The sequence below is a fragment of the Diadema setosum genome, chromosome 17 (assembly GCF_964275005.1).
Source record: "Diadema setosum chromosome 17, eeDiaSeto1, whole genome shotgun sequence".
Taxonomy (NCBI): domain Eukaryota; kingdom Metazoa; phylum Echinodermata; class Echinoidea; order Diadematoida; family Diadematidae; genus Diadema; species Diadema setosum.
This window is the reverse complement of record NC_092701.1, coordinates 29,656,704-29,684,613: the sequence shown is the minus strand read 5'-3', so window position 1 is coordinate 29,684,613 and position 27,910 is coordinate 29,656,704. Positions and strand designations below refer to the sequence as shown.

General features: G+C 38.1%; 1 protein-coding gene across 1 annotated transcript; it reads left to right on the top strand.

The window, feature by feature from the left end:
* Positions 1-682: 682 nt before the first annotated feature.
* LOC140240873 (syntaxin-6-like) lies at positions 683-20,530 on the top strand. Its single transcript, XM_072320647.1, has 7 exons — positions 683-803; positions 8,766-8,935; positions 13,260-13,417; positions 14,609-14,719; positions 17,445-17,551; positions 19,306-19,400; positions 20,415-20,530. The coding sequence occupies exons 1-7, from the start codon at positions 769-771 to the stop codon at positions 20,492-20,494; spliced, it is 756 nt and encodes a 251-aa protein (XP_072176748.1). The 5' UTR covers positions 683-768; the 3' UTR covers positions 20,495-20,530.
* The last annotated feature ends 7,380 nt before the right edge of the window (positions 20,531-27,910 follow it).

The window sequence follows — 27,910 nt, the reverse complement described above, 5'->3', positions numbered from 1 at the left end:
ACGCTATACGTGTACTTAGTATTCTAGCATGTAACATATTACACGTATATTCTATGTGCATAGTACGTACGTGCATACGTCACGCACGTTACTTGATCGGAAAGGTCGTGACTATTGTATTACCTGATACACCGGAAAGCATTGGGAAATTTAGGGGAATTCCAACTTTATTTTAGTTCCCCAGGATACAGTCACTCACTAATTATGGATCTGGTGGCCATACACTGATGTTATTGTTGGATGATCGACGTAATATCTCAAAAAGAAAGGGGCACGAAGCAGATCCTCTTGTCGGCGTTTGCTGTGCTTATGAGTGGATCGGTGACCGTAAATTCATAGGAACACAGCGGGGCAGCTTCGGCGACATTGATGCTGCGATAAGGGCTCATCAACATAATAGAGCATCGGTTCGTCCGTTCCACCGATTTAAGGGTCCTTTTATCTGCAGCGAAACTGAAGAAAATATCAGGTTTATGTATCCTTATGAGATGAGATGTGTTGGTCGACTTTAAACCAAGCCTTAATTTGAGTACTTCTGTTACTGTAAACGTCAGGTTTCATTTCATTTAGATTAGTGCAAGGGTTGAAGAGAGTTGCCAACTGAAGTGAAACTTGAAAGCCTGAAACTTGAAAGACGAAAGAGTTTTAAAAAAAAGGAAAAAGGACGCATTTCTGGATTTCCCACAGAACTGCGTGGAAGATTGTCCAAGCCATACCCTTCACACACCTTCTGACTGGAGAGGACATTGGTCTACACCGAAGGTGAAGATGTCACTGGAAGATCCATTTTTTGTTGTGAAAGAGTAAGTTGGCAGGCCTTGCATTGTACTTTTTCTTACTATACCAATGCAATGTAACCTTTCACTACAGGTCAATGGAAAGCCTTTCACCACTAAATGTAGCAGATCAATGATTAATTATGTATTATTATGAGTCTGGATTTTGAGAACTGTACACGCCTTTATATATTAAATTAGCAAGTGTGCTGCGAACGAGACTTCCGGACAATTTTGCAAGTGGTTTGATTCACAATAGGCAATAGTGCTAGTGGAGTAATTAAAGTAGTATATTCTCTAGTAGTGAGAGAAATGTATTGGTGCATGTCACATTCAGGTTGTGATCAGAATTAATATTTTCTCATGTTTTTAAACTTGCAAAATACCACTCGGCTCGCAAAATTCATGAAAGTAAGAACCTCGCAAAATATACAATGTTTTTGGCCTGGTGAGCAGGGCAGGGGACATTGTGTGGCAAACTTGCTACGTGTAGGATGATTAGATTACCAGTAGATTCTACACCAAATGAGCTGTTCCTTTTTTATACATGTACAAAGCAGTCTCCAGAAAGCCATACATACTGTTAGAGTTGATACATACAGCTGTACACAGTGCTGCACACTACATGTATATATTTTTTGTGGGTTTTTTTATTTTGTTTTGTTTTGTTTTTATAAATCTGCAGAGCGAGTCATTGTGGCTCCAGAGATTAGATTCTCAATTCCGCTGCAATTCTGCTGGCAGCAATAGTTGTGCCCTAAGAAAAAGCACTTCAGAAAGACTTTATGTACCTACCCCCCCCCCCCCATTTTTGCCATACCACACTACGCTACCCTACCCTTGCTAGTTTACATGCACAGATGCACGCACTTTGAGAGTCCCACACGCATAATTGAAGGCAAGTGGTGAGATATGGGAGGGGGCACATACAACTTCTGACATTGTAAGGAAGTTTTACTGTTAATTCATCATTACATACATGTACATGTCATCATCCTGAGCCTTAGCTGATGGGATTTTAAGCTATCAATCCCATTTTAGCTTCCTTTAAATACATAAAATACATAAGTATTTTAATAAGTATTTTGATAAAGGACGAGTTCAATCATATAGACTAGTTGTACATACTGCCTGTAGTACAATATGTGGATTGAGTGAATGCAGCAATATTGATAGAACACAGCTCTGAAAGTTTGAGGAAAACCACTGTCAGAGAGTTTGAGGAAAAATCTGGCAATCTATTCAAAAGTTATGAATTTTTAAAGTTTCTATGCAGCCATCATTTGATGAGAAGACTAAAATACAGTTTGTGATGGCTCATACAAGACAAAGAGAATTCAACAGATTTTCACACACTGATCAAGGAATGCATGTAGCACCTGTGTGTCATCATCATCATCTCCAATATGCAGTTCCAGAGGCTGGAATTAACCTGTTGCTATGAAATGCATCTTTCCCACAAATGCATATGGCTGTGGAGTCGTTCACCTTCCACTGTTGTTGCATGCACCGACCACCATCATGTTTCAGAGGGCTGATCTACCAGCATTGAGGGTGATGCCCCCACCCCCAGCAGGGGGTCCTGAATGCTGTCGTTCCAGAAGTGAACTACCTTCTCTGTCTTGTATTGTGTGAAGAAATAGCACCCTTCAAATTCACCCAGTCACACTCACTGTACATTGTAGGCCAGTGACTTAAAGACACCAACCAGAGAACCCCACCACCTTTACCAACCATCCTGTCATGCTAGATAAATCTTGTTCAGAGCTACATGTGTACTACAAAGAATACCGGTACTCCTTTTGGGGTTCAAGCTCTACCTGTAGGTCATTGACATTGCTTGATACTTGTACAAATATCAGTGACATCCTTTGCATCTGGTGGATTTCTGCCTCTTTCCATTTAAAGGGGCCCTGAAATCCAAATGCATGTTGATTTGTGTTGATTTATGATACCCTGAACATCACTTTTGCGGTGAAACGAATATCTAGAAACATTCCATATATTTTTAATGATTTTTTCTTCTATTTTTCTTTAGATTACTTGGGAACGCCCACAAAAAATCCTTCCAAACCAATCAATATTCATATTCTTGAGATGACATCATCTGTCAATCATTGCTAGAGTGCTGAAATGTTTAACAAAAGACATTGGAATGCACCTTCCCCGCGACTCAGCATAACTTGCATGTTCCTTCGCCATGTCTTTTGTTAGTCATATTAATATGACAGAAACATGCAAGTTATGCTGAGTCGAGGGGAAGGTGCATTCCGATGATGTCATCTCAAGAATATGAATATTGATTGGTTTGGAAGGATTTTGTGTGGGCGTTCCCTAGTAATCTGAAGAAAAATAAAAGAAAAAATCATAAAAAATACATGGAATGTTTGTAGATATTCGTTTCACCACAAAAGTGATGTTGAAGGTATTATGAATCAACACAGAGCAACATGCATTTGGATTTCAGGGCCCCTTTAAAAGTAGCTATTTCATGTGTTGTTTAACTAGTTTGTGTAGTGATATACATTGTAAATGAAAGATCCTTTCTTGCTTCTCTCTCATATACAGTATCTCATGATTTTCCATCTTTTTCCTTCTCCCTCTCCTCCCTCCTTTAAGGTTCATCTTTCTCTTCCCACTGACTTCTGAACCCTGTTACCTGATTCTCACTCTATTCTTCCTTGCAGAGCTGTCCCTGTCTCCTATTCTTCTGTCTCCACTAAGAAGTGCAACTTCAACTTTCGACTGCCCCTCAACTGTCACTATTTACCCTCCTTACACTCCCAGTGTACTTTCCATCCTCAACTTTCCTTCTTCATAGGTTCGTCTTTTGCCAAGCGATTGTCCCTGCAGTTACTTCATACACATGGTGTTATCTCAAACCTCTCTTCCTAGTCTTTGCATTATAAGTGGTTGAAGTGTACATGTATGAACAGTTTTATTGAGTAATATCAATAGACTCCTAACTCTGATAGTGAGGGGAAGTTCATTGTTGATACAGCTATGGCTTATGATGCAATCCATCATACACAAGAATATCGTGGGAATCAGCTCAGTGTGTCAGATGTTTTTTGTTGTGCTTGGTAGAATATTTGGTAGGTGATAGGTGATAAAATATTTATGGCATCAATATGCAAAACAAAGAGATGTAATACAATCGTACTTACAGTACAGGACTGTAGTTTCAACAAGATCTTTCAGCTATTTCCAGATCTCTTAAGTTCACCCTGAAGATTAAATATCGTCTGTTGAGAATGATAAGGGCGTTAAGTTGCCACTAAACCCATTGGCCCGAATTCACGAAGGTGGTACAAATGAAACCATGGTTTAAACCATGGACAAAAACCATGGAGCGCCAAGTGTCACACGGAATATTTTGTTACGAAATTGGTCATTTTGTCGACAAAATGACCGTTTCGTTAACGAAATTATCATTTCGTAGACGAAATGTTCATTTAGTTACAAAATGTCATTTCGTTACAAAATAATCATTTCATCGACAAAATGACTGATTTCGTAATGAAATATTCCATGCGACACTTGGTGCTCCATGGTTTAAACCATGGTTTCATTTGTACCACCTTCGTGAATTAGGGCCATAGTGTTCGAGACAACTTAACGGCCTTCTCATTCTCAACAGACGATATGATTTTGAATGGAGTGTTCACTCAAACAGGTTCATGCAAAAAAGAGGGGTGGGGGCTGTTCTATTAAGCCTCCAGTGCTCCTTCAAACTAGCAAAGAAGAAATTGAGACATTCATGTTCTACACATCATGTGGAACATTATCCCTGAATGACAACGCCACACTCTTGTGATCTTAGTACAGTGTACGTGTGTAGCCATCTGTGATTCTGACAGGTGGGTAGCCTCTAAGGCTTTCGTGTTGGTCTTCTTGGGGCAATTACAGTAATTCTACCTTTAAAGGGACTGTACAGTACTGGTTGAGGTGGGGATTCATGTTTTGAACATTCCTAAGTGAGATAATGAAAAGCCTCTTATGAAATATGAAAGAGCATGTAATTTTAAGAAGGATTCAACGTTTATTTAATGAAAATTGGTTTTCAAATGGCTGAGATATCCCAAAAAGTGCTAATAATAAAAGGCGACATGCCACAACTTTATTAGGATCTTTTTGTTTCACCTGGTTTTTTGATATCTCAGCCATTTCTAAACCGATATTCACCAAATAAACTTTTGATACCCCTTAGAACTGCATGCTCTTTGACATATCATAGAGTGGTTTCTGAATATCTCGCAAAACGTTAAAAGCTAAATCCTCACCTCGACCAGAACTGTACACACCCTTTAAGGATGGATTTAAAATGTATAATGCAGTTCGTCCCAAAGATAAAGACTATGGTTCATCAACTGGTACAAGTATGTTATGATGCATTATGTATTAGTTTTACCCAGCTTGATAATCAAATCTTGCCCTGTTATACAACCCTTGTACATGTACATCTTGATTATTATAAAGAAAAAAAAAAGGCATGCAAACTGCTTGGTATCATCAAAAGAAAAACACCTTCTGAAAGAAATTTTTCATATCCTTAAATAAGTGGAACCAAATTATCGGATCAATGAAAGCTTAAAAGCAGTTGTATGAATAAATTGATAGATTTTGTTGTTGTTGTTACCAGGTATCTGTGAATTTGCAGGAATTTTTGTCACATTTTTTTTTTTTTACTGAGATCATGTTTGATAACTACACGTAATATCCTTGATAAATGTATTATGAATAAGTTATTTAGCTGTACATGTACAGTAAATGTCATTAGTAATGCCCCAAGGTGATTATGACATTTCAGTGACATTTCATGCAAGCAAAAAAAAAAGGGGGGGAGGAAATCGGATTGAGGAATATTATAGTGGAGATGTAAGGGTAATGTATCACATCAAACATCATACAATTAGCAGATCATATCATTAGAATGATTTAAGAGTGATCTGAACTTCAGAATACACTGTACAGTGTATCTCTTGTTGCTCTCAAAATTTTTGCTGCTTTTGTTCCTATTAGCAAGTGTGTATTCTTTTCATGGTTTCTATGGTAATATGAAGATGCAATGAAAAGGGTGGTAAAAGGGGTAGAAGATGGAATGACAAAGGAAAAGGAAGTGGTGATATTATTTTGCTGTACATGTATGGCACTGTCAATATGAAATGGCACCACTAAAATCCAACAATTCTGAGAAATAATGCACACACAAAAAATCAGCCACAGCTGTCAATAACTTGCAATAGATCAAAGCTAGTAATGTGAAGTGAATATATTTACAAGTTTGAAAATTACTTGTGTCACATTTGACTTGTTTGTGCTTAAATGCCATAGTCTTTTAATCATAATTATGTACGTAACATACAATGTATATACCAATACTATAAAAGTGGATATTTTTGCGTGACTAATTTTTCACGCTCGGCCAGTTAAGAAGAGTTTCGCATGTTCTTAATTCCGCGAAATCAAGACATCAACTACTGGAACACACATGGCAAGCAAAAATATTTGCGTGCTTATTTTCGCGCTAAACTCTGGTTGTGCGAAATGCGCAAAAAATTTAAACACCACAAAAATTGCCACTTTTACAGTAAAATACGCACACTAGTTTAACTTCTTCCATACAATGTTTATAAATCTTCAACTGACTACCAGGGAAAGTAAAGGAAATTCATTCATTTCTCTTTTTATCCGTCTACTATATAATGTATTGAAAAATATGCATGGAAACACTGAAATTCCTTTGCTCTTGTGGGTTTTAGCACTACATGTACATGTACTTGTGAGTCACACCAGTATGTAATCCATCACACCATTTGAGGCATGAAAAAACCCTCATGTTGTCCCTATGGTATTGCCAGCTAGGAACTGCCAGTGGTACAGTAAGTGCCAGATGGCCACTATTTATAGCAAGACATTATGCAGAGTAGGCAAGGCACTAGAGCCTCTGTTGCGCTGTGTGGGGTGTACCTTTATATCACTTCTATAGGTACACATGGAATGTGCTGCTTTTCAAAATATTCTCAATTATGAAAAAGCAATGTTACAATAATGTGTGTGTAGGGGGTTGTGTGCGCGTGTATGCCTTTTTGTTTTGAGGCAGTACAATGCATTAGTGTTATGATGATTCAGAGTAGTCTAAAAATAATGTCAGAAGTATGATACTTTCTACATACAGGTATGTTTGTGTTGGATAAAGACTTGAAGACAACATTTGGGTGTGGACAGGCTCGAATGACGCAATGAGGAATTCAGAGAAGCGAGGGGAGCGGAGAAAGCTGGATAACAACTTTTTCCATCCAGCGCCCCAACAATCTCTGATTACAGATAGAGAAAGGAGAGGATAGATGCATTCAGGAACTGATTAGGTTTTCAAGCATGCATGTAAGGGTGAAATTGGCTGAGGCTGAGGTTAAACTGCCCAGGAGAAAATGCATTTTAAAGGAGACCTCCTGGCTGAGGAAGACTTTTGTTAAATCTGTTTTTACTTTTAATAACACATAATTAAATATTTTCAGCATGGCTATATGATTTCAGTGTCCAAAGAGAAGACCGATGGACAATTGATGGCGTTTATGGAATTTGTGGAGTTCACATATTTACAAAGTCTGTGGACGACTTTTGTCTGTCTGTGCATTTTCATGATATACATCAACCATTGCTTTAACCACTTTTGAGCCCTCTGCATCGATACTGTGAAAGAAGCTTTCGCTTCAGGATGGCAGTGAGGCGGGATGCAGAATTTAAGAGACTGTGCTTGTACAACCATGGGTACATAGGTCCATGGTACAACCTACTGCCACATCTCCCTGTGCTCTTGCACAACAAAAGAGGCAAAATGTGGTGAAAAAAAAAAATATTTAGACCAATTCCCTTCCTTTGTCCTGCCTTAGACTGTCATCTGTGCATGATATGCCTAACCATGAATCAGAGCAGGTGTATTACACTATAGGCATTTTTGCAAAGAAGGCACACTGTGTAAATTGTTGAAGTTTGCTGATGACTGAGCAAATCTGAAAGTTCTGACAGACAGACATCAAATACACCATGTGTGGTGTGTACCTGATCCCACCAACTGCTAGAATTACTTGCATATTGCATCCCCTGTTGACATTTAGAGTAAAACACACACACACACACACACACACACACACTTGCACTTGTACCCTGCAAAACATTTCCAGGAGAGAGCTCTGCTGGTTTGCCACCAGAAAAAGGCATGATTGTGGCGGACGTTCAAGTCGGTAGAACAAATGGGTGCCACAGTCAGGTCAGGTCCAGTGGTTGGTTATGTGCCTGCTAGGCCGCTGCCCATTGTGCTTTTCATTTGGAACTGGACAGGCCATTCCTACTAAAGCATTTCATCAGTTGTGTCTACGGTACCATCTCAAATGATTGCATAGTAGTAGCCTTGTTGTGAAAGCATAGATTACTTGCCTCCAACTGTTTTAAAGGGTTGCACAGTCACAGACATAAATGTATCAGCAGTGCTGTTGATGCAAATTATGTCATGTGCTCACAACTGTCTTTTTGGTTAAGACAAAAAATATGGAGAATCTACATCAGTTCAAAACAAAAACAAAAAAGAAATTTCAGATTTTTGTTCAAGCTCTTGGAGACTTATGAGATGATTACATCATCGCCTCATATCAATAGACTGGTTTACTGACATTTATTCAAATTTTCTGCATACCTTCCTGACAGTGGTTCTTGTTGACACCCTGAAAGCTTGCCCGAAGGTTTGCCCTATGTAGCAATAACCAGTATATAATATGCAAAATGGAGTCCAAGTATTGAAAAGTGTTTTTGAGTTACAGCTAAGTTTATTCATAGAATAGCTCATTACTACATTGTACATAAGGATGGAAGAAAAATCCATGAATTTATATTCGTTGTAAACCAGTCTATTTACATGGTTATGACCATATCTCTGATGTTTCAGTTCATTTTTTATTTGTTTTGTTCGTTTGTTTTCTTGAAATGTCACAGGGAGGTGGAGAAGGCGGTGACGACGTCAGAGGGTCTGTACCAGCGCTGGTGCAAGCTGCTGGAGGACACCAGCAGCGTGAGTAAGGAGGAGTACGACTGGACCACCAACGAGGTACGGAACAGCCTCCGCAGCATCGAGTGGGATCTGGAAGACCTGGAAGAGACGATCAATATCCTTTCTCAGCATTGTTACCTCATCTCAAACCCATTTCATAAATAGTTGCTATGACAGCAGCTCTTGCTGGAATGAAATTGTCATGGTGTTGGTAATGACAAGAATCCAGCTTCCTGATTGGCTGTTGCTATGAGCAGTTGCCATTAACAAGTTATCCCAATATTATGATGGTTCTGTATTAACGTAGATGAGACAGAGTAATAAGATATTATGTGGCTCTATAAAGTCTGGAGCACATTTCACTTGCATAATTATCACATATTCTTACATACATGCAAATAGATGATGGTCTTGGAATGCTTTCAGTGACCTATCACATGGGGGGGGGGGGGGATTTCATGAAGTGTTACAATTGTATGTCAGATTTTTTTTTTCTAATAGATTTGCTCTCACCCAATCAGATGCCAGGATTTCAGTAGCTTATAACAGTTTGTCAGAAAGAAAAAAAAATATCCAACGAAATGCTTCATAAAATGCTTCATAAAATGTCCCCAGGGCCATCTCATTTTTCACACCGGAATAAAGGTTAACCTCTTCTATGCCAGTGAGTCAAATGTGCACAAATTTCACACACACACAAACCTGTGGCCAGGTAATGAATGTACATGTAGCATGCAGATGGTTAGAGAAAACTTGGTGTTGGGCTGCAGTACGGTTATGCCTTTAAGTCTTGTCATATAATTATGCTAGGTATAGTCATGATCAATCATATGATTTATATGTGAAGCCCAGTTGCTGGCGACGATGACCTTGCCAATTAATCGTTCAAACTGATCGTAAATTAAAAGTATAATCCCGTAAGCCTAGCCAGAAATTTTCACTGTGCAGCAATTTGTGTCTGCACAGTGGGTGAGTAACACATACCAATACTGGTCCAGATAACAAGAATGCATTTTGATACCGCCCTAGTTAATTAAGTCCTCTTTTTTATGATTCCATAGTACAACATATAAAAAGATAGACAGCAAATGATTCATTTTATATTATGATGAAATATTTGATGTCAATATATCTAAAGTGTTGGATGGGAAATGGAACAGGGAAAATGGAATTATTGTGAGTAGGAAAATCAGGGGGCTAGTTATATTTCAGGTGATCCAAAAACATCTAGATAGGAGGGTCAAATGATATGAAAATTAATTGCTTGGAATGTGAGAACCTATTAAGCAATTAAGGATAGATAAAAGCATAGTCAGATACAAATTGTTGATCATAGAACAATAAAAAAATTCATACCGATGAGTTATTGCAACCCTTTCAGATGGAGGACAGCTACATGCATGAAGTGTAGACAGGAGAGAGATTAAGTTCATATGTATGGCAGTGTGGCTAAATTACAGTGCTCTTGTGGGGAAAAATATTAATCACAAATAAATTACCCGGTACAACCATCTCAGGGTACATACAATTAATGCCCTAGTGGAGGTGAAGGATATGATGGTGTATAGTGTTTTAAAAGTCAGTGCCCATTCACAAAATATCCTTTTTTATGGGATGGTATGATTTTGATTCACATTGCACTTCTTGCAACAAACAGTAACTCTCTGGACATGTAGGAGACTATTATTGAAATTGAAACGGCTAATTTTCTTCTTTAGTTTAAAAAAAAAAAGAATTGATAGAATGAAGTAGAAAGCAGTTTGATTTATGCACAGGCACAATTTCATCTTTGTCCACCATACATGGCTGGACTCTGTGTGTGTGTTTGCTCATTCACTGGTGAGTATGACCATATCACAGATCTCAATTTTGGATGGTTTCACTAATCAGGACTGGTTTCAAATAAAATACATTTAGCCTTGGAGAGAAATGATTGTGCCCGAAATTAAAAATATGTGGAGTTAAAAACACGATATACAGTAATGAGTTTCTCCCGCTTTTCAACGCACTGCATGTGGCAAGACCACAAAAGCCGTAGTTGCCTGTCTATACAATAATGTGCATGGTTCTGCATAAAATCTGTTTCATTAATTGCGCTTCTAGTGGAATGAGTATGATGTGTTGCCCATCTTTTTAATAATGACTGTCACATACGTCATGGAAATGTGGCGAAAATTGAGGGTAGCCATGAGACGTATTGTAATTATATGGCTCACATCAGTGTTCGATAATGTGTCATGTATTTCGTGAGCTATGAAGCTGTGCACAGTGTTGGAAGATAACATAGTATTCTATCATATATCAACCTACATGCCAGGAAACGAATGGAGAAAAAAAAAATGAGTGTGCACAGTAGCAGCTGTTGAATTGGGGCTCTGATAAACAGGAACTCTATTTAATGGCACAATATCGTGGCAGCATTTCCAGGGCATGTTATTTTCTTTTTAATCACAAAGAAAGGAACAGCAAGGGTTAGAATGAAATGCTCTCTGTTTTGTTTTGTTTTATGTTGTTGTTGTTGTTGTTTTTTATCAGATGCTGAAGAGAAGCGAAACCTAAAATACATCTTCATAAAGGAAGAAAATTTAATAGAAATGCAAGGGGAAAAAAAAGGTTTAACAGCAGTTTTGTGAGAATAGAATAAACAACATAGTTGTATGAAAGAGTACCAATGCTCAAGAGGAGCTAAATATTGATTGCTTTGCAATCTAATGTGTAGTTAAGTTCACTGGCACGCTTATCCCAGCTTTGCCCCTGCTGTTATGCACATTTGATAGTGCATATCAATCCCTGATGCAAGTTTATTAAACATAATACACCGTCAACTTTAATGGTAAAGTTTGTCTTCAATGCGTGCATGCAGGTAATTTACACAGTCTAATCTCGTCCGTGACATTAAAGTGTGTTTAGGTTGATGCTGTGGATGTGTAGGCCCATGTATTGAAATTTATTTGGAGTACTGATGACTCAATTTTTTTTTACCCTCCATCCCATTTTATAATTCTTTCAGTCCCATTCGAGACATGTCTGGATACCATGTCAATAAGATTTTTAGCTCATTGGTGCTGGGGGGGGGGGGGGGTTAAATTGGAATCAAACCCCAAATGCAGGTGTATGTATGTGGATTGCGTGAACACATATCAGGAAAATCAGACAATCCATTCAAAAGTTACACCTGTATGAAGTGTTAAATTTTTGTTGAAGCCATCGCTGGATGTGGATGAGAAGACTGTTACAGTTGGTAACGTAATGTCACAGAGTACTAGTGGTATTGTAGTCTCCTCATCCAGTGATGGCTGCACCAAACTAAAAATTCATAATTCTTCAACAGATTGTCAATATCCCTCAAACTTTGTTGATATGTACTACATGTACCAATACTGCTGCTTTTCGTCAATTCACCCATATAATGCACCATGCAATATATAGGAAATTTGCAATACTGTAAGTGTAGGAATATGTGATGGTACAGTGCACTCTTAAAGAGACCATATGGATACTTTGGCCTGAATTCACGAAGGTGGTACAATCTTGTCCATGGTTTAAACCATATGGACAAGATTGTACCACCTTGGTGAATTTGGGCCTTTGGGGTGCTCTAGTATGGAAGGAATGGAGGTAGTGATACTTCACTGGGGGGTCCTTCCTGAAACATTCTTTGTGGTTGAAAGGATTGTCTGTTTTAGAGCTTTGTTGTTGTTGTTTTTTCAGTAAGATATGGGTTATTCTTTGAATAGTTAACGTGTACAATATTTGTTAGAAAAAAAAAAGTATTGGGGATTTGTGACCAATAAGTAGGGAAAGGTATGAAAGTGATAACTTTAAAACTTGTCCTCAGTGACTGTTTCATAAAAGTTGAAACAACTAGTTTAAGATTTTTTTTCTATTCATAAAGCTGGCAACACAGACTACTAGAGGTTATGACGTATGTGTGGACAACAGTTACTTTAAAGAAAATATAAAGAAAATTCCACAGAAATTCATTTTTCATGAAAATTACATATTCCATCAATTTGATACTGACATATGTTAAGGGTAGCAATTATTCCCCCTGCTTTCTGAAAGCAGTTAGTCAAGTGCTCTTTCATAATGCTAGAAAAGTGAATTCTGGTGGAATTTTCTTTTTATTGTTGTCCACTCATACGTCATAATGTCCAGTAGTCTCCTCATCCAGCGGTTCCAACACCAAAACTTTAAAAATTCATAACTTTTGCATAGATTGTCCGATTTTCCTCAAACTTTCACTGTTGTGTTCTACTAATATTGCTGCTTTCACTCTATCCATATTGCTCTTTGGGTTTGGGTTCCCTTTAAACGAGGTGTTTTTATGAAACGAACTGTTCAATGTTCTCTATAGCCTGCAGTCAGAACTGTGCTAGAGACGGCAGTGATATCATATCCTTGTAATACTATGGATCCTTAACCAGCTGTATCTCTACGCATTGTTGAAGCAAACCCACGCAAGTTCAAGATCGAGCCCCACGAGCTGGACGCGAGGAAACTCTTTGTGAAAAGGACCAAGGACAGGGTGCAGGAAATGAAAGACCACATGAGCAGTCCCGGGACCAGGTCCCGAGAGGACAAAAAGACCAGACAGGTTCGTATTCAGCAGTGCTGAATTTTTGTACATCACATACAGGAAGTTGCCTTATCCACAACCCATAGCTATACCAGGGCTCGATATTTACAGTGGCCCAGGACCACTGCAGTATATACAATACAGGAATTTGTATTGTATTCAATTTTCTAGATTCTTCTTTCAAGTTATGCTGATAATTTCAATCCATTGTTTATATACCTCTTGTGAATCTTTAATTGGAAACCTTTGTCTGGCCCAGCTTGCATGCATTAGTTTTGCCAAGGACGTAGGAGGAAAAACTTTCTGGTTGTAAAGGAAAATTTTTGGTTTTCAATTTCTACGTAGAGTTTGAAAACATTACGAAGTCCCCATATTAATCAAGTGGGATAGTAATAGACTTTATGGACACTGTACTGTATTTTAGTAATCCCTCATGAAAAAGCCTGGATTAATATTTAGTAGGCAGCAAGGTAAACTTACAGTGTAGTGAGTGAAACTTTTTGTTTTATTACCTCCGCCAAGGGAGGAGGTTATGTTTTCATTACCGTTGGTTTGTTTGTTAGTCAGTTAGTTAGTCAGTTAGTTTGTCCGTGTGCAAAATAACTCAAAAAGTAGTTAACAGATTTGGATGAAACTTGCACAGAAGATTGAGAATGACACAAGGAACAGATGATTAAATTTTGGTAGTGATCCGGAAATTTTTATGGATTTTATGAATAATTTTTAATATTTTAGCAAGTAGGGTCAAGGAACTTGGGAGTTCAAGCTGCGCATTTCTGAGGTTTTCATGCGCGCACTAAAGTGCGTGCTCTAGTTTCTGCTAGGGCGCAGCTGAGCGTTTATGACGGAACAAAGACTTGGGAAATTGGGCGATTTTTCAGCATGCATACGTACAAATTGTATGGTTGGAAATCACTGATCTCTGTGGAAGGGCAAGATCATTGGTGGAAAGTAGCTGCCTGGCGGAGGTCTGCGCTCTCAGCGTGCTTTTCTAGTTTACATTGCAATATATTGATTTTATTTCCGTGTATTGCAATTACCTTCCTCTCTCTTTCTGTCTTTCTATCTCTCTATCTCTGTATCTGTCTCTCTATTCTATTTCTTGGTCTTTCTATCTCTCTATCTCTGTATCTGTCTCTCTATTCTATTTCTTGGTCTTTCTATCTCTCTATCTTTATATCTTTTTATTCTCTCTCTCTTTGATTGCAGAGCCTTCTATCAAACGGACCGGGTCGGCCAAAGCACAAATACAGCAGACTGGAGCAGGAGGCTGAGGATGACAACCAGAGATTCATCAATGACAACTCCCAGCAGCAACAGGTTGGTTTCTCTTCCAGTTACCTCTTCTGGGCGAAGAAGAAAATAAAAACTTCACTCTACGTTCAAATTGACTGAAGTCAATCTGAGTAGAACACATACACAAAAAAAGAAAGTTACCATAGACAAGGAATATGTATTTTGTAATTTGGAATATCAGCAAGAAACTAAATATGTGCCATAATTTTGTAAGCTGCATCTTGTTCAGGTATTTCACTACTGTTGTCCTTGACTTGTCAATTCTCAGTGAAGCTGAAATACATCTGACATTAAACTTGCTTGCTGTCCCATAAAAAAAAAAGAATGCTCAAAAGGTTTTACTTTTAGAGTAACAGTGAACTAAAACATTGAGTCAAAATTGCATTGTTATGAGATGTTCATGTTTTGTGTGATTTCATGAGACATTGCTTTTGGGAGTGCAATCACATTTACATATTAGAAAGTTTCTCATTGGCATACACACAAATCTTTTGCCAACAAGTTTTTAAAGAGAGAGAGAGAGAGAGAGAAATCACACCCTGCTCATTGAGCATTCAAGACTTTTAATGATGTTTACAAAAGCTTTATAGATTCTTAGAAAGTGCTGTCAAATTATGTAGCATACAAAAGTTTTCATGCTTCTCACATTGTGTTTGTCACAATATGGTGAGCAAGCAGCAAACATTCTCTTCATGTTTTGATCCAAGGATTTAGACAACATACATGTATGTTTATGTCAGTTGCTTCTTGTGATTCATGATAAGGCAACAGTTGGATCCATTGATCTTCATGTTTTTGTGTGTGTGTGTGTTGTTGTTGTTTTTTTGTGTGTGTGTGTATGTTTCTGTTTTGCCTCCTGAAAAGAGCATGCAACTGTACTTTTTAGATCACAAGAACTTTTATCATTCTAGAATAGATCTGATTCATAAAACAAAATGTTATATCATCCGTTGCCATGGATGAGGACCTATCTTTCCCCTCAAAAAAGAAAAAGAAAAAAAGAAACATTCTTTAGTAAGTAATAACAAAACTAGCTGTGTGTGATTTTCAGTGTAAATAGACAGATGCAATGTGTGGCCAGACAGAGAAAAGCAAATAATTCTGAGATTGTTCTATGACAGCTGTTTTTTAAAGACAAGATCTCCCATCTTGATCAGAAGTTGTTTATCCCATGACTAAATGGTGCAATGATGACGCTTGCATAGATGCAAATCTGAAATCAAGTGTGATCGTAATCTTCTATACTGTGAATGACGCTGTGTTTTGGTGGATGTATGTAATGTTTTTCCGATCAGCTTGATTGAAAGCACAAGTCTCCACCGGTAATCAGTTTGTTTTCAGTGTTGACAAATTTTGTGTGGGTAGGAAGCCAGAGAGTGCAACATCCTGTGTATTGTTCTTTGCATGCTGTTTCTCAAGCTATTGTTCTCCTGCGATTATCAAGGGTTATTCGGTCATGCATTTGTTCAGATTCATGCTCTCTCTCCTATTGAGTTGTGTGTAAATAATTCATTGTTGCTGTGGTAATAATTGTGCATTAGAATCTCTAGATAGAATCTCTGCTGTTATTATTGTTATAGAAAATTTAGTTTAGTACACATGTGATGGCATTTTTCACTTGAAATGCCTGTCAGGAAAATAAAAAATATAGTGTGAGAATACAAGTCAGGATCATTATCTTTTGTCTGTATTTATTTATTTACTCATCACCTTTCTGCCAAAAACACTCAAGCTGACCAGAGATTAAAGTCTAGTGCATTTTTAACAAAATCTAGACTGCAGCCTCTTCTCTGTATGTGTTGTAATTTTTACAACCTGTCTGGTGACCTTTCATACTGTGATCAATGTAGCATGACATGCCACTGAGTATCAGTCTCAAAGTCATGGTAGTGTAGTACCAGTCATCGTAGTGTGCAGGCTTCTGGAGATTTATGGCAATACCAGACGATTAACTTCAATATTGATTTTATGTATTTTTTTTTTCACCCCACACTTACGGTACATAGACCTTTGATGTCATAGCTCATGGCCTCTCTTATTCGTCAAGGATAGCAATCTTGACGTAATGATGTCGTGCTATTCAGTGTGAGAACGCAAATTGATCAGGATGTTCATCCTTGCCCTTTAAAAAAATAAAAATAAAAAAGCTCGTGTTTGCAAATGAACCTGATTCTTATGATTCTGACAATGACTTTTAAAATTGAAGTACTTTTAATCATGGATGTTGATTTAACTCCGACATTTTGATAACATTATGGTCTTAAGAGCCTTTGAGCAACATTGAATATGATTTGATGTGAAATATACTATGAAGCAAGAAATGTTCACGGTATGAAATTTGTGTGAATTGCAGCCAACGACCTTTAACACGGTGTTAAATTTTCACGAATTGCCACTGGCATCCAATGCATCATACATGTAGTTTAGACGAGAACTTTCATGTCCATTTGATTTCACGAATCTTGGCTCTTGCAAAATTCACAAAATTAAGATGCATGCAAATATTTCTGGTTTTACAGTAGTGAAATTGGGCAAATGTGAAAGAGTGTTTCTGTTATCCAGATTTCTCTATACCAATTCTACATAAAATTGAACAAGTGTAAAAATAGTGCTCAACATACCACCAGGTTAAGAGGCTCTGGTATACAGATCACAAGTTGCGAGAGACTAGCTCAGCATATATTGTTTGAATGGTGGAACCCAACTGTTTAATCGCTGCTCGTTTTAACATACGTTGACTCCGCTTCAGGTCATAATGGAAGCCCAGGACGACCAGATAGACAGAGTGGCGGACAGCGTGGGAATTCTCAAGAACATGAGCCACACGATAGGAAAAGAGCTGGACGAACAGGCAGTGTGAGTACGCCGGGTTTACGGCAGAGTCGATGCATAGCTCACTCCCTTTCAGACATTCTCAGATTCCATAAACTCTCCTTTAACAGACGACACTTGATTTGTAATCGAAACAGGCCTCTCAAGCTTTATATGAAACTTCCTGTCAAGTTGTAGTTTTTGTTTTTGTTTTGCAGAGAAGTGAGAAGATATATATTTTTTTTTTTTCATATTTCCGTTTAGGTTCTCTGCGTATGCGTGATAGCAATGTGACGTTAGGGGATTTCTAGCATGCGGCTATGATGTCGCAAGATGACCCTGAATTGAATGTCATGATGTAATTCCCAAGACGACTCGTCATTGTAATGCTACCAGGAGTAGACTCACTTTAGGGACTTCTCATTCAAGATAAAAATCTGGGAGCATATGTGTTGAATTCAATACCTTTTTTTTTTTTTTTTCATAGAGCCCCAGCATTTTACCACAAATATTCTTGGGTGTGGAATACATGATGAAATTGGTTACGAAGAACTTTTATCTTTTTTTATTATTTCATCAAGAAAGGAAAGCAATATACTGTATGGATTACAATGCTCCATGACAGAAAAGTTGCATATAACCAGGGAGGTGCACTTCCCTGGATATAACAGTAGCCACTGTATTTAGTCTCCCAATTCTCTCTGTTGTCCTTGAATGTTGACAAAGCTCTTATTGTGTTGACTGCAGAATATTGGGAACACAGCAGTCTTTCTAGTAACTGTTTATGCAGTCATGCAATTGTCTATAAGTACTTTCAAATGCCCAGGCAGGAAATTATGCTCCGGGTCATCAAACTTTTTGTAGCATGGTGATGCATTTATTACAGAGCAGTTTATTGTCAGACCTGCACAAATCAAATAGCAGCTGACAGGTCAGAGTTGAATATTCAAGGGGTCAGAGGTTATTAAAGGTCTAGTGTTTCCTTTGACAAAATGGGCTTAAAAGAGATACGTGTATTTGAAATAAAATATTCATTAAATGCATATCAAGGGGCAAATACATTCGCTTCATTATGTGCCAAATATGAGACCAAGTAGTATAAGTAAATACACAGGAGGTATTGAGGAATTATTGTTTTGAAGAATGGTGTGAATTTATGCAATTTATGCATGTTAGTCAAAATTGGGCTAACTGAAAGCTTCTGGTTTAATGAAATGTAAACCATGAAAGGTTTCAGTGCTTTGCTGAATGTCTCTTTTGTGTTTGTTGCATTTGGGTTTGTTTGTTGTTGTTTTGTGTTGTTGGGTTTGTTTTTGTTTCGTTTTTTGGAGGGGGAGGGTTAAAACAGGACCATACATTCTATTAGATGGCCTTTTGTTATCGCTGAGTCAGGCTCTTTTTGCAGACTCGTTGTATACCGAGTTTCAAGGAGAATGAAACTATGAGGATTGAGTGAATGCAGCAATATTAGTAGAATACGTCAGTGAAGTTAGAGGAAAATCAGACAATTCGTTCCAAAGTTGTGAGTTTTTGAAGTTTCGGTGCTGCCATTGTTGGATGAGAAGGCTGCAAAATTTTGTGACATTACACATGGATGACTACCTGGTATACCCCTCAAAAAGTGCCAAAACCATAAAAATTCTTAACTTTTATGATTCTCAAACTTCACAAATGAGTTCAAGTAATATTGCCACGTTCACTGAATCCATGCATACATTTGGGTTTCATTCCCCTATTAAACATGCAGCAATAAGAAGGCTGACCAATTTAAGAAACCTCTCCATTCCCACTCTTTATAGAATGCTGGATGACTTTTCCACCGAGATGGAAAATACGGAATCGAGGCTAGACTCGGTGATGAAGAAGATGGCCAAAGTTACAAGAATGTCCAACGGTGAGAAGTACTTCATGCTGATTAATCCATGTAGTCCCACAAACCCACTTTTGTGTGGTTTGGTGTTGTACCGTTTCATCATAATTCCTATCATATAGTAGTTACTTATTTGTAACTGCTTCGTAAGCTAGATTTATAAAAGAAAAAACAAGTTTAATTTGAACCCTTTGTAAGTCTATTATAATTTTTGTGGCTCCAGAAATTTCAAAAGCCTTGTAGTGTGTTAGATATATAATTGATTCTTGCATGGGCAACACATGTACTAAAATTAGAGTTCCTGTTTTTTTCTCAAATGGGAAATTGTAACTTTCTTCCTATTTTTTTCACAGTTATGATTTATAGCATAACTAATTCAACCTAATCTTTTTTTCCAACACAAGATATACAGTATAGTTCAGAGTTGCCAGATTGATGATGACTACAAAGTAATTTCTGCAGCACTATTTCCCCAGACTTGAAGAGTTAAAAGCAAAGTTAAGATAGTAGGGATCAGATCAGGACTCATGTGATGTATAACGTAACAATTGCTGTTTGAATATAATATATGATGTTAACGAGAGTGAATGAATGAGCAAAATCATTACATGCATTTTCGTATTTAAGAAAAATGTAATTATTCAAACATTACTGAAAGCTTGAAAGTATCAAATCAATATGTTATTCAGTTGACCCGTCAAAATCAACCATTAGTTTCAAATAAACACTCCCCCGAAGAACATGGTAAAATACTTGTAATATAGCTCTTTCTGCAGCAATAACATGATTTCATGTTTTGAACTGTGGATGTCATGAGTGAAATGTTGTTTTGCACCGAATTTTCAAATTTTATGAAATTTTTAAATGAGGTATAATAGTCTATACTCATAATGTAAATCTGCAATGTCAGGAGTGATGAAATGATAAGGGATTTGGTGTGAAATTATGTTTACATCATTGCAATATAATATTCCAGTTGAAATATAAAGAGAGTTATGTCAGCCTAACAGTCTTAACATTTTTCATCCTCTCCATCAGACAAGCGTCAGTGGATGGCCATCGCCGTGCTACTCGTCGTCATGGTGATAGTCATCATCCTCTTCTTCATCCCGATATGACGCCTGTCTGGTTTGCACCATCTCCAGCATTTTATCGAACTCCGTCTCTCCGATCATTTGGACAACCGCGCATTTGTACGCTGTGAACAATGAGTCATCGTGGACCAGACAGCTGCTTCCTAGCCGCGTGCATATCCTACGGTTTGCAAAAAGAAATGCCAACTTCAGCAACAGCCGGGATTGTCAACTCTTAGTTGTCTGCCGCATGTCAAATAAGAACATTGTATGCAACTTGGATTTTCATTTTGCAACTTTCCAATCTGCATTTTGAAAAGAAAAAAGACAAGAAAATTGTGACCATGTGTATACGACTCAACAGTGATAGCAAATTTACTGTGTTGCAAGACAATCACCGTTTGCGTTCTGTTGTGAGCTGCGCATCGTGGATGTTGATGTTTGATATTCTCGTAATGTGTCAAGAAGTTGGCGTTGCTGTCCCTCTGTTGATGAACATGTGTAGAACCATAAAAGTGTGTCCACCTCAACAATACACGCAGATGGTTAAAAAGACTGCTAGGTAGTTTGCATGTGTCAACAGATACAGTATATGTATCCCTGACTGTTGTCATAAGTGATGTACTCGTGTAGCTTGAAAATGTGCAGTTTTAAACATTATGCGACAAAAAGTACTAGTTGAATTTCTTTTATATGTATAAATGCTGTCTATTATAAGTAGTATTTTGCATGCTAATACTGAAATGCAAGCTTGATGAGATAAAGTGGATGATGTTAGCAGCATTTTGAAGCCCCTGGGGGAAAGAGACTCCTTGGCTTACTCTTTGTGGCCCGTGAGTGTAAAAGGTTAAATGTGACCGTACATCACAGAACAAACAAAAAGTCACACCCCTTGATTTTACGTTAGGACTAAAAAAAAAAAGGTGGAACAGGTCAACCAAGTCAATCTTAAGTTTTTCATATTTTCTGAAAGAGCTATTCTTCTTCTACATTATTCGTAAGTTTGGGATCATAAAATTAATGGGAAAGTGTATTTTCAGCAGTTTTTCTGCAACCCTTTTGTTGTAAAGTAGTGAGATTGGGAATGTTTTGGAGACCCCTTTTCATTTCATGAAAGTCCTTTGTACACTCTTCATTTTAAAGTCTAATAACTTTTGAAAGAATATTGCCACCGCTTTGAAAGTTAGCAGTAATCATGGTCAGTATATGTTAATAGAGCATGCTCAATTTCAGCTTAATCTGGTAATTCTCTTCATTGTTGCTGCTCCAGTGGTTTACATCCTGTTTTTTGTCCCATTCATCGCACAGCTGGAGCAGTGGTAAAGATTAGCGGTATGTGCTTGAATAGACCCTGTACTTCAGAGCCTGTTTTCTCAGTTCACACTTTCCCAGAGTGTGTGCATTCTTTCCCATATCTAAATAGGTTAGGAGAGTCCCTTTGAATTGAGTTATACATCATTTTAAAGCTTAGAGTCTGCTCTCTCAGAATCTTCCCTTAACTAGAATCCATGTCTGGCAACTTTTTGTTGGTTTTGTGATGCAGGGTCACAAATAGACAGAAGATTGGTTGGTGACATGCGTGATAAGTGCAGGCAGACATGGCCAGTATGAGAATGCCTCGTGCAAGAGATATTAACCCTTCAGGGCATAATCCACCAAGATTTTAATTTTCTTTTCTTTCTTTTTTTAAAGAGTATTGTCGTGTGACATATTGTGACCTTGTTGCAGTAGAGATGAAGCTAAACGGGCATAAAACAAGTGGAAGAGTGTGGGGATGGGGAGGAGCAAATGTATAATGTACAAAGGTGGGAATGTATAGAAAGGTATTCATTTGGTTGATATGTTTACACACTGTGATATCTACTCAAACACTGAGGTGTAAGTGGTACAATCATTCAGCCTGTCATTTCAAGTTCTACCAATCTCGTGATGTTTTTAATGAACTAGTTAAGAGTGCAATTGAAATCTACCAATGCTCTTGTGTGTCACAGACACTTGAGGGTGGGAAGCTTGAATTTTGTCTTACAGTACGTAGGCCTACTGTTGATGCAGTCGAGTCTGCGGTCCGCAGGAATGGATTTCATCTTGCCGTATCCATGTTGATATTTTTCCGATTAGAGGATTACCAAAAAAAGTGTGTCAAATTGTTTTAAGTGAGTGTATTCTAGTGAATAAGTTTATAGAATGGACACTGTCAAAATATTTTCAGTGGATGCATTGCACTCATGATGGATAATGCTGGCATTGATAAGGAACAGTGGCTGCAAAAAGTTTCTTTTTTTCTCTTCTTTTTTTTTGGGGGGGGGGGGACCATGGGAAATGCCTTTATGATGATCTGTGAATTGTTCGATAGCAGTAGCATATCAAAGGATGCTTCAAATAGTGTAGCCAGCTTCGTGCAATTATTTCACGTGTGGTCCCATACTTGCACATTCATGTTTGTTGACGGTTTGTAGCTTATACAATATTAAGCAAAAACTTACCTGGGTAAATTACAATGGGAAATCGCAGAGACAAAGAAAATGTTATTGTGCACCTCCCAAGCATCTTGTACGCGAAGTTTTTTTTTTTTTTTTTTTTTTTTTTTTGCCAGCAATGCGAGACATGTGACCTTCCTGCTGTGCTGGACAGTTGACCTGGTCAGCATGGATGAATTTACAATATTAGCAGCAAACCATTTTAGCTTCCCGAGAGCACAACGGCCAGTAAGCGAATTCATTGAGTTGGAATAGTATCGCAGCGAGGATATGTTCCTCTGCATCAAAGCACAAGGATGTATCATCCCCATCTCTTTATGAGCAAAGCGGAAGTATGTTGTGTGTGTATGTGTACGATGCTGTGTATTGTTTGTCGAAGCAATATATAAGTATACTCACAGGGAAGGTCTGTGAAAATGTGCTACAATATGTCATGTTAGATGAGCAATATTGCCACACTTTTAATGTTGCATTCTTGATGCTTTATTTCATTTACTAAGCAATGTGTACCATTCATACCAAATGCTACATTCAGTAATATACCAGTAATACTACTGTGCAGCATGCTGTGTACATGTAATTGAATATTTCAAAAGTCCTATTTTATCAGTGCAGATATATATTTTAAATAGTATGTGATGCTATAATATATAAGTTGCATATTTTATGTTGCCATTGCACTCTGTCATAAATATCATCATTCGGAAGTGACAAGCCTCATATTATTTTTTGTCGTGCAAGGTATTAATACTGCATATCACTTGCCAACAAATCTACAGTGTACTTGTGTTTAATCTGCTGTTGTTGACATTTACTGTAAAAGTGGATATTTTTGCGCGACTAATTTTTCACGCTTGGCCAGGTAAGAAGAGTTTTGTGTGTTTGTAATTCCACGGAATCAAGACGTCATGCATAGGAACATATGGCAAGCAAAAATATTCGCGTACTTTTATTTTCGCGCTAGTTTCTGGTTGTGCGAAATGCGCAAAAATTTCAACACCGCGAAAAATTCCATGTTTACAGTAGTACGTTGCTTGTATTCCATTATGTGACTGAACAGTTGTGATGTTTCGCTGTATCATGACCAAGACTTTCTTACATCATTCGTCGCTGGGGCGACAAGACCTCGTATCTACAAAATGTCATATGTTCAGGAGAGAAAAAAAAAAAACATGGCAGCCAAAGCATTATATCAAATGGGATAGCCTTTCCTTTGACATGCCGTGGTGGCTTTTTGGGGTACTTTTGGGGTATGACATCTAGGATTTGGATGGGACATCACTCAACTAGTTATCTGACCATTAATCCAAAAAAAAAGTCATTTTCACCAAAATGTGAGATACAAGGTCTTGTCACCCCAGGGACATATTACTCTTTCACCAGTAGACTAAGAGAATCCTTGTGTTTTAATACCAATATATTTTGTGATTTATATTGATGCAGATATCTTTGCCGTCCTCTAGTCGTTCTTACAATTTGTTCAGTGAGTGTCAGTCTTGTGTCAAAGAAAAAGATTCTTGTTTACAACCAAGGAATATCTTTAATATTGGATTTACTCAATAGCCTACTGTATACAATGTTATTTTCGCGTACAGATATTTTCGCGAATGAGGAGGTCAGAGACATTTTCACGAGATGTTGTTTTTGCGAATTGATGCAGACGCTAACGTAAAATGCACTGGCACCCAAGCACATTGAGTCATTTTCACGTGTCGGTAAATTCGCGATCCACCTGTGATTCACGAAAATAACAGCTTATACAGTATCAATGTCTTCTGCTTCAATGTAATGCATATCGTGATGTGGCTGCCAGTGCCAGGGTGGGATCTGTACCGTAATCAGATTTTAAAGGAACATTGAAATGTGGATGTTCCATGAAGTTCCGTGAAGAGAAACACACTTTCAGAGATGTGGTGGATTCGTCAATTGAGGCGTACCGTTCAAACAGACACTTAGCTGCCGAGTTTCAAACATCCCGATTAGACCATTGTGGATGTACATTGTATTCACATGATCATGACGAGCAGCAGAGGAGACAATAATGTTTTTGGTAATAGCTGCTCAGGCAGTCCCCTTTAACTCATTCCACATTAAAGGACAAAGTGTTCTCTCTTAGAATGTGGTCAGTTTGGATTGATAGGGAGCTTTAGATTTTCGAGACACCGACGTTCCGAGGGAAAAAAAAAAACCCTGTTCTGCACAAAATTGCTTGTCAAAATCAGTCTAGTTATATCTGGCATCATCTGTGTTTTCACTATAAAGCATTCTGGGCTATTTTTGCATCCGCTCAATTCACGACGCAGAGAGCTTCTTGATGCACTGATCATATGAGGGCGCCACTTCACTTTGTATAGGTTGCGTCCTTGCATAGTCTAAAGTCACTTTGCAACATGACACAGGGAGAGAGGAGAACGGCCAAAGCAATCATCTTAAATTTCCACATCGCAATTCTAAAGCTCCTTATCATTATTCAAGACTACCCATCTTGACATGCTGTGAACATATAAAATATATTAGTAGCAAATTGCAGTATGTCAGAACTGGGGACTGATCATTAAAATCATTCCATTTCCGAGACAACAACAGCAACAACAAAAGTAAATCATACCAGTGCATACAACTCGGGGAGAATAATGAGCAGAGTTTTCTTGGGTTGAGAAGTTTGATTTGAGGTCACATAAAATTAGACAATGTGACTCTCATAACATCCTTCCTCGAGAGGGTGAATAATTGTTTTCCCATTCATCAATTTGTATGTTGGCTCGTAAGTTCCGATATGTCTGGCTCACAATGAGAGAGCATGCTTGAAATTATCTCCTTTTGCCTTTTGAGTAGGATATCAAAATTAAACTTTCCGTGGACAGGTACTATAGGATACTATATCAAGTAAGATTTAGAGAGAGAAAAGACAAAGGATATAGATGTTATTATTTTGGAGGTGAAGATGGAGTTTTTCACCTTCCTGTTCTTAAATTTTTACTGGGGTAATATATTAAGGTTCTGCAGGGAGAGGTGTGATTATACATGTAGTATGTTTTTATACAGTGTGATTTTTTTTTTTTTTTTTGAGGTTCTGCTCCCTGCATAATTTAGATTACATATTCAATCTTGCAGATTTGGCAAACTAGAAAGGTGACTCCAGTGAGACTTGAACCCATCACCTGCTGCTGGTCTGCCAGGCAGCAGCCCGACCAGCAGGCCAAACTGGATGCAGGAAATTCCACAGTAAGCTAGGAACAAGTTTGCCGGGATTGCGTTCTCCAAACTATAAATATTCGTGGGTCCTGCATGACCAAACTTATTTAGACATTAAAAAAAAAAACAAGCAAAGGATTGCAATGCACAATTTCCTGACAGGCGGTATTTCAGTATGCTCACAATTTTTTGAAGGATTGGCACAAAATGCTTGCTTGAGGGTTTTTCTTTTTCATCATTCTCCGTACTTGAACAAAATTGACGGTATGGTTGGCAAATTTGGGCGTGGGTGACATTTTACGCTGAGCGTTCCTATCGATACGCATGCTGCCACAGAACACCAGCTGCTCGTCATGTCGGGCTGTTCCTGTTTGGGATTCCCCCAACCAAAACTTCTAAAGTTCGCTATTTCCTCACGTCACGGTGACGACAGGTCCGCTTATGTAAGCCAAGTTTGAGGCATACTGTCACTGGCAGCGGGTGGTGTCACAAAATGTAGAGTCAGCACACGTGTGTATCACATTATGTCGAGTCAGCATGTGCTGTTTTAATCATCCTGTTAAAATAGAAAAACAAAAGCGATATAGATTCTTGGCTTACAAGTATGGTATGGCGTAAAATGTGTTTCCAGATGAGCTTGGTTAGATCAGGAATGTCAGGGGCGGATCCAGGAATTTCCAGGAATTCTGGAAAGGGAGGCACAAAATAAAGAAATGTAGGGGATCGTGCACGCCCCCCCCCCCCCTTTCATTTTTTTTCTTTATATTTCTTTTATTTAAAAAAATATAAAGGATCTGCTACTGAATGTCTATGTATTCATGACCCGATGTTATGCACTCATTGTTCACATCAATTTTTTCATGGCTCCTGAAAGTACTTGTATGTGTACTTTGTTCATTCATGAGATTAACAGTGTGATTTGATGGAAGACAAGTCTGTCCACCAACACCCTCACACACACACACACAGACACCTAGTGAGTAAAGTTGCTGATACTCCTTGGCTCTTTAGCAAGGATGAAGCCCCCTCCCCCTTTTTTCCCTCTTTAACCCATTGAAGTCTAGTCGCGAGTATACTCAGGCAGGTGTCTATGAGAAATGCATGGTAAAGCAAAATCAGCCCATCCTCAATGGGTCAAGCAACTATCTGTGAATTCTGATTCAAAGTGTCTTATATATGATATATTATAAAATATGTATTATGACTTCTCTTGAACTAAAGTTTCATTACAATTTTGCATGGAGACTGAAATCAAGTATCCTTGTCACCGCTGTGATTGCTGATATATTAATTATGTATCATTCATTCAGAGGTACTACTTAACTTGTCAATAGATATCTCTATGTCATTCACACACTGTAAAGCATTTCTTCAGAAAGTAATTTAGTGGACATGAGTTGTTCTTGGACATTGTGCATCTGAAGGCTTGTTAGGATAGTATTAAGCAGCATTTGATTTCTTTTTAAAAGAAATTGTGGGGAAGGGGGTTGCTTGGTACAAAAAGCAAGTATTCTTTGATGTGATAAACTGTACGTTCTTTATCAGTGTATGTCAGACTAAGGTTTGACAAAAGACAATGGAGATCGTGAAAGTCATCTCCCAGAGAAGCGTATGGCTGAGTGTTGTTGGTGAACGCCAACCTGCGCGTGGAAATGACTGTTGACTCGCTCAGGCGGTATGTGTGTGATATGCAGCAGAGCCACTCTGTTTGGGAGCATTCTCCTGTGGCATCCATTCAATGGACACGGTTCATTAACCATGATGGAATGTGTTATGTAAAGCTTCAGTT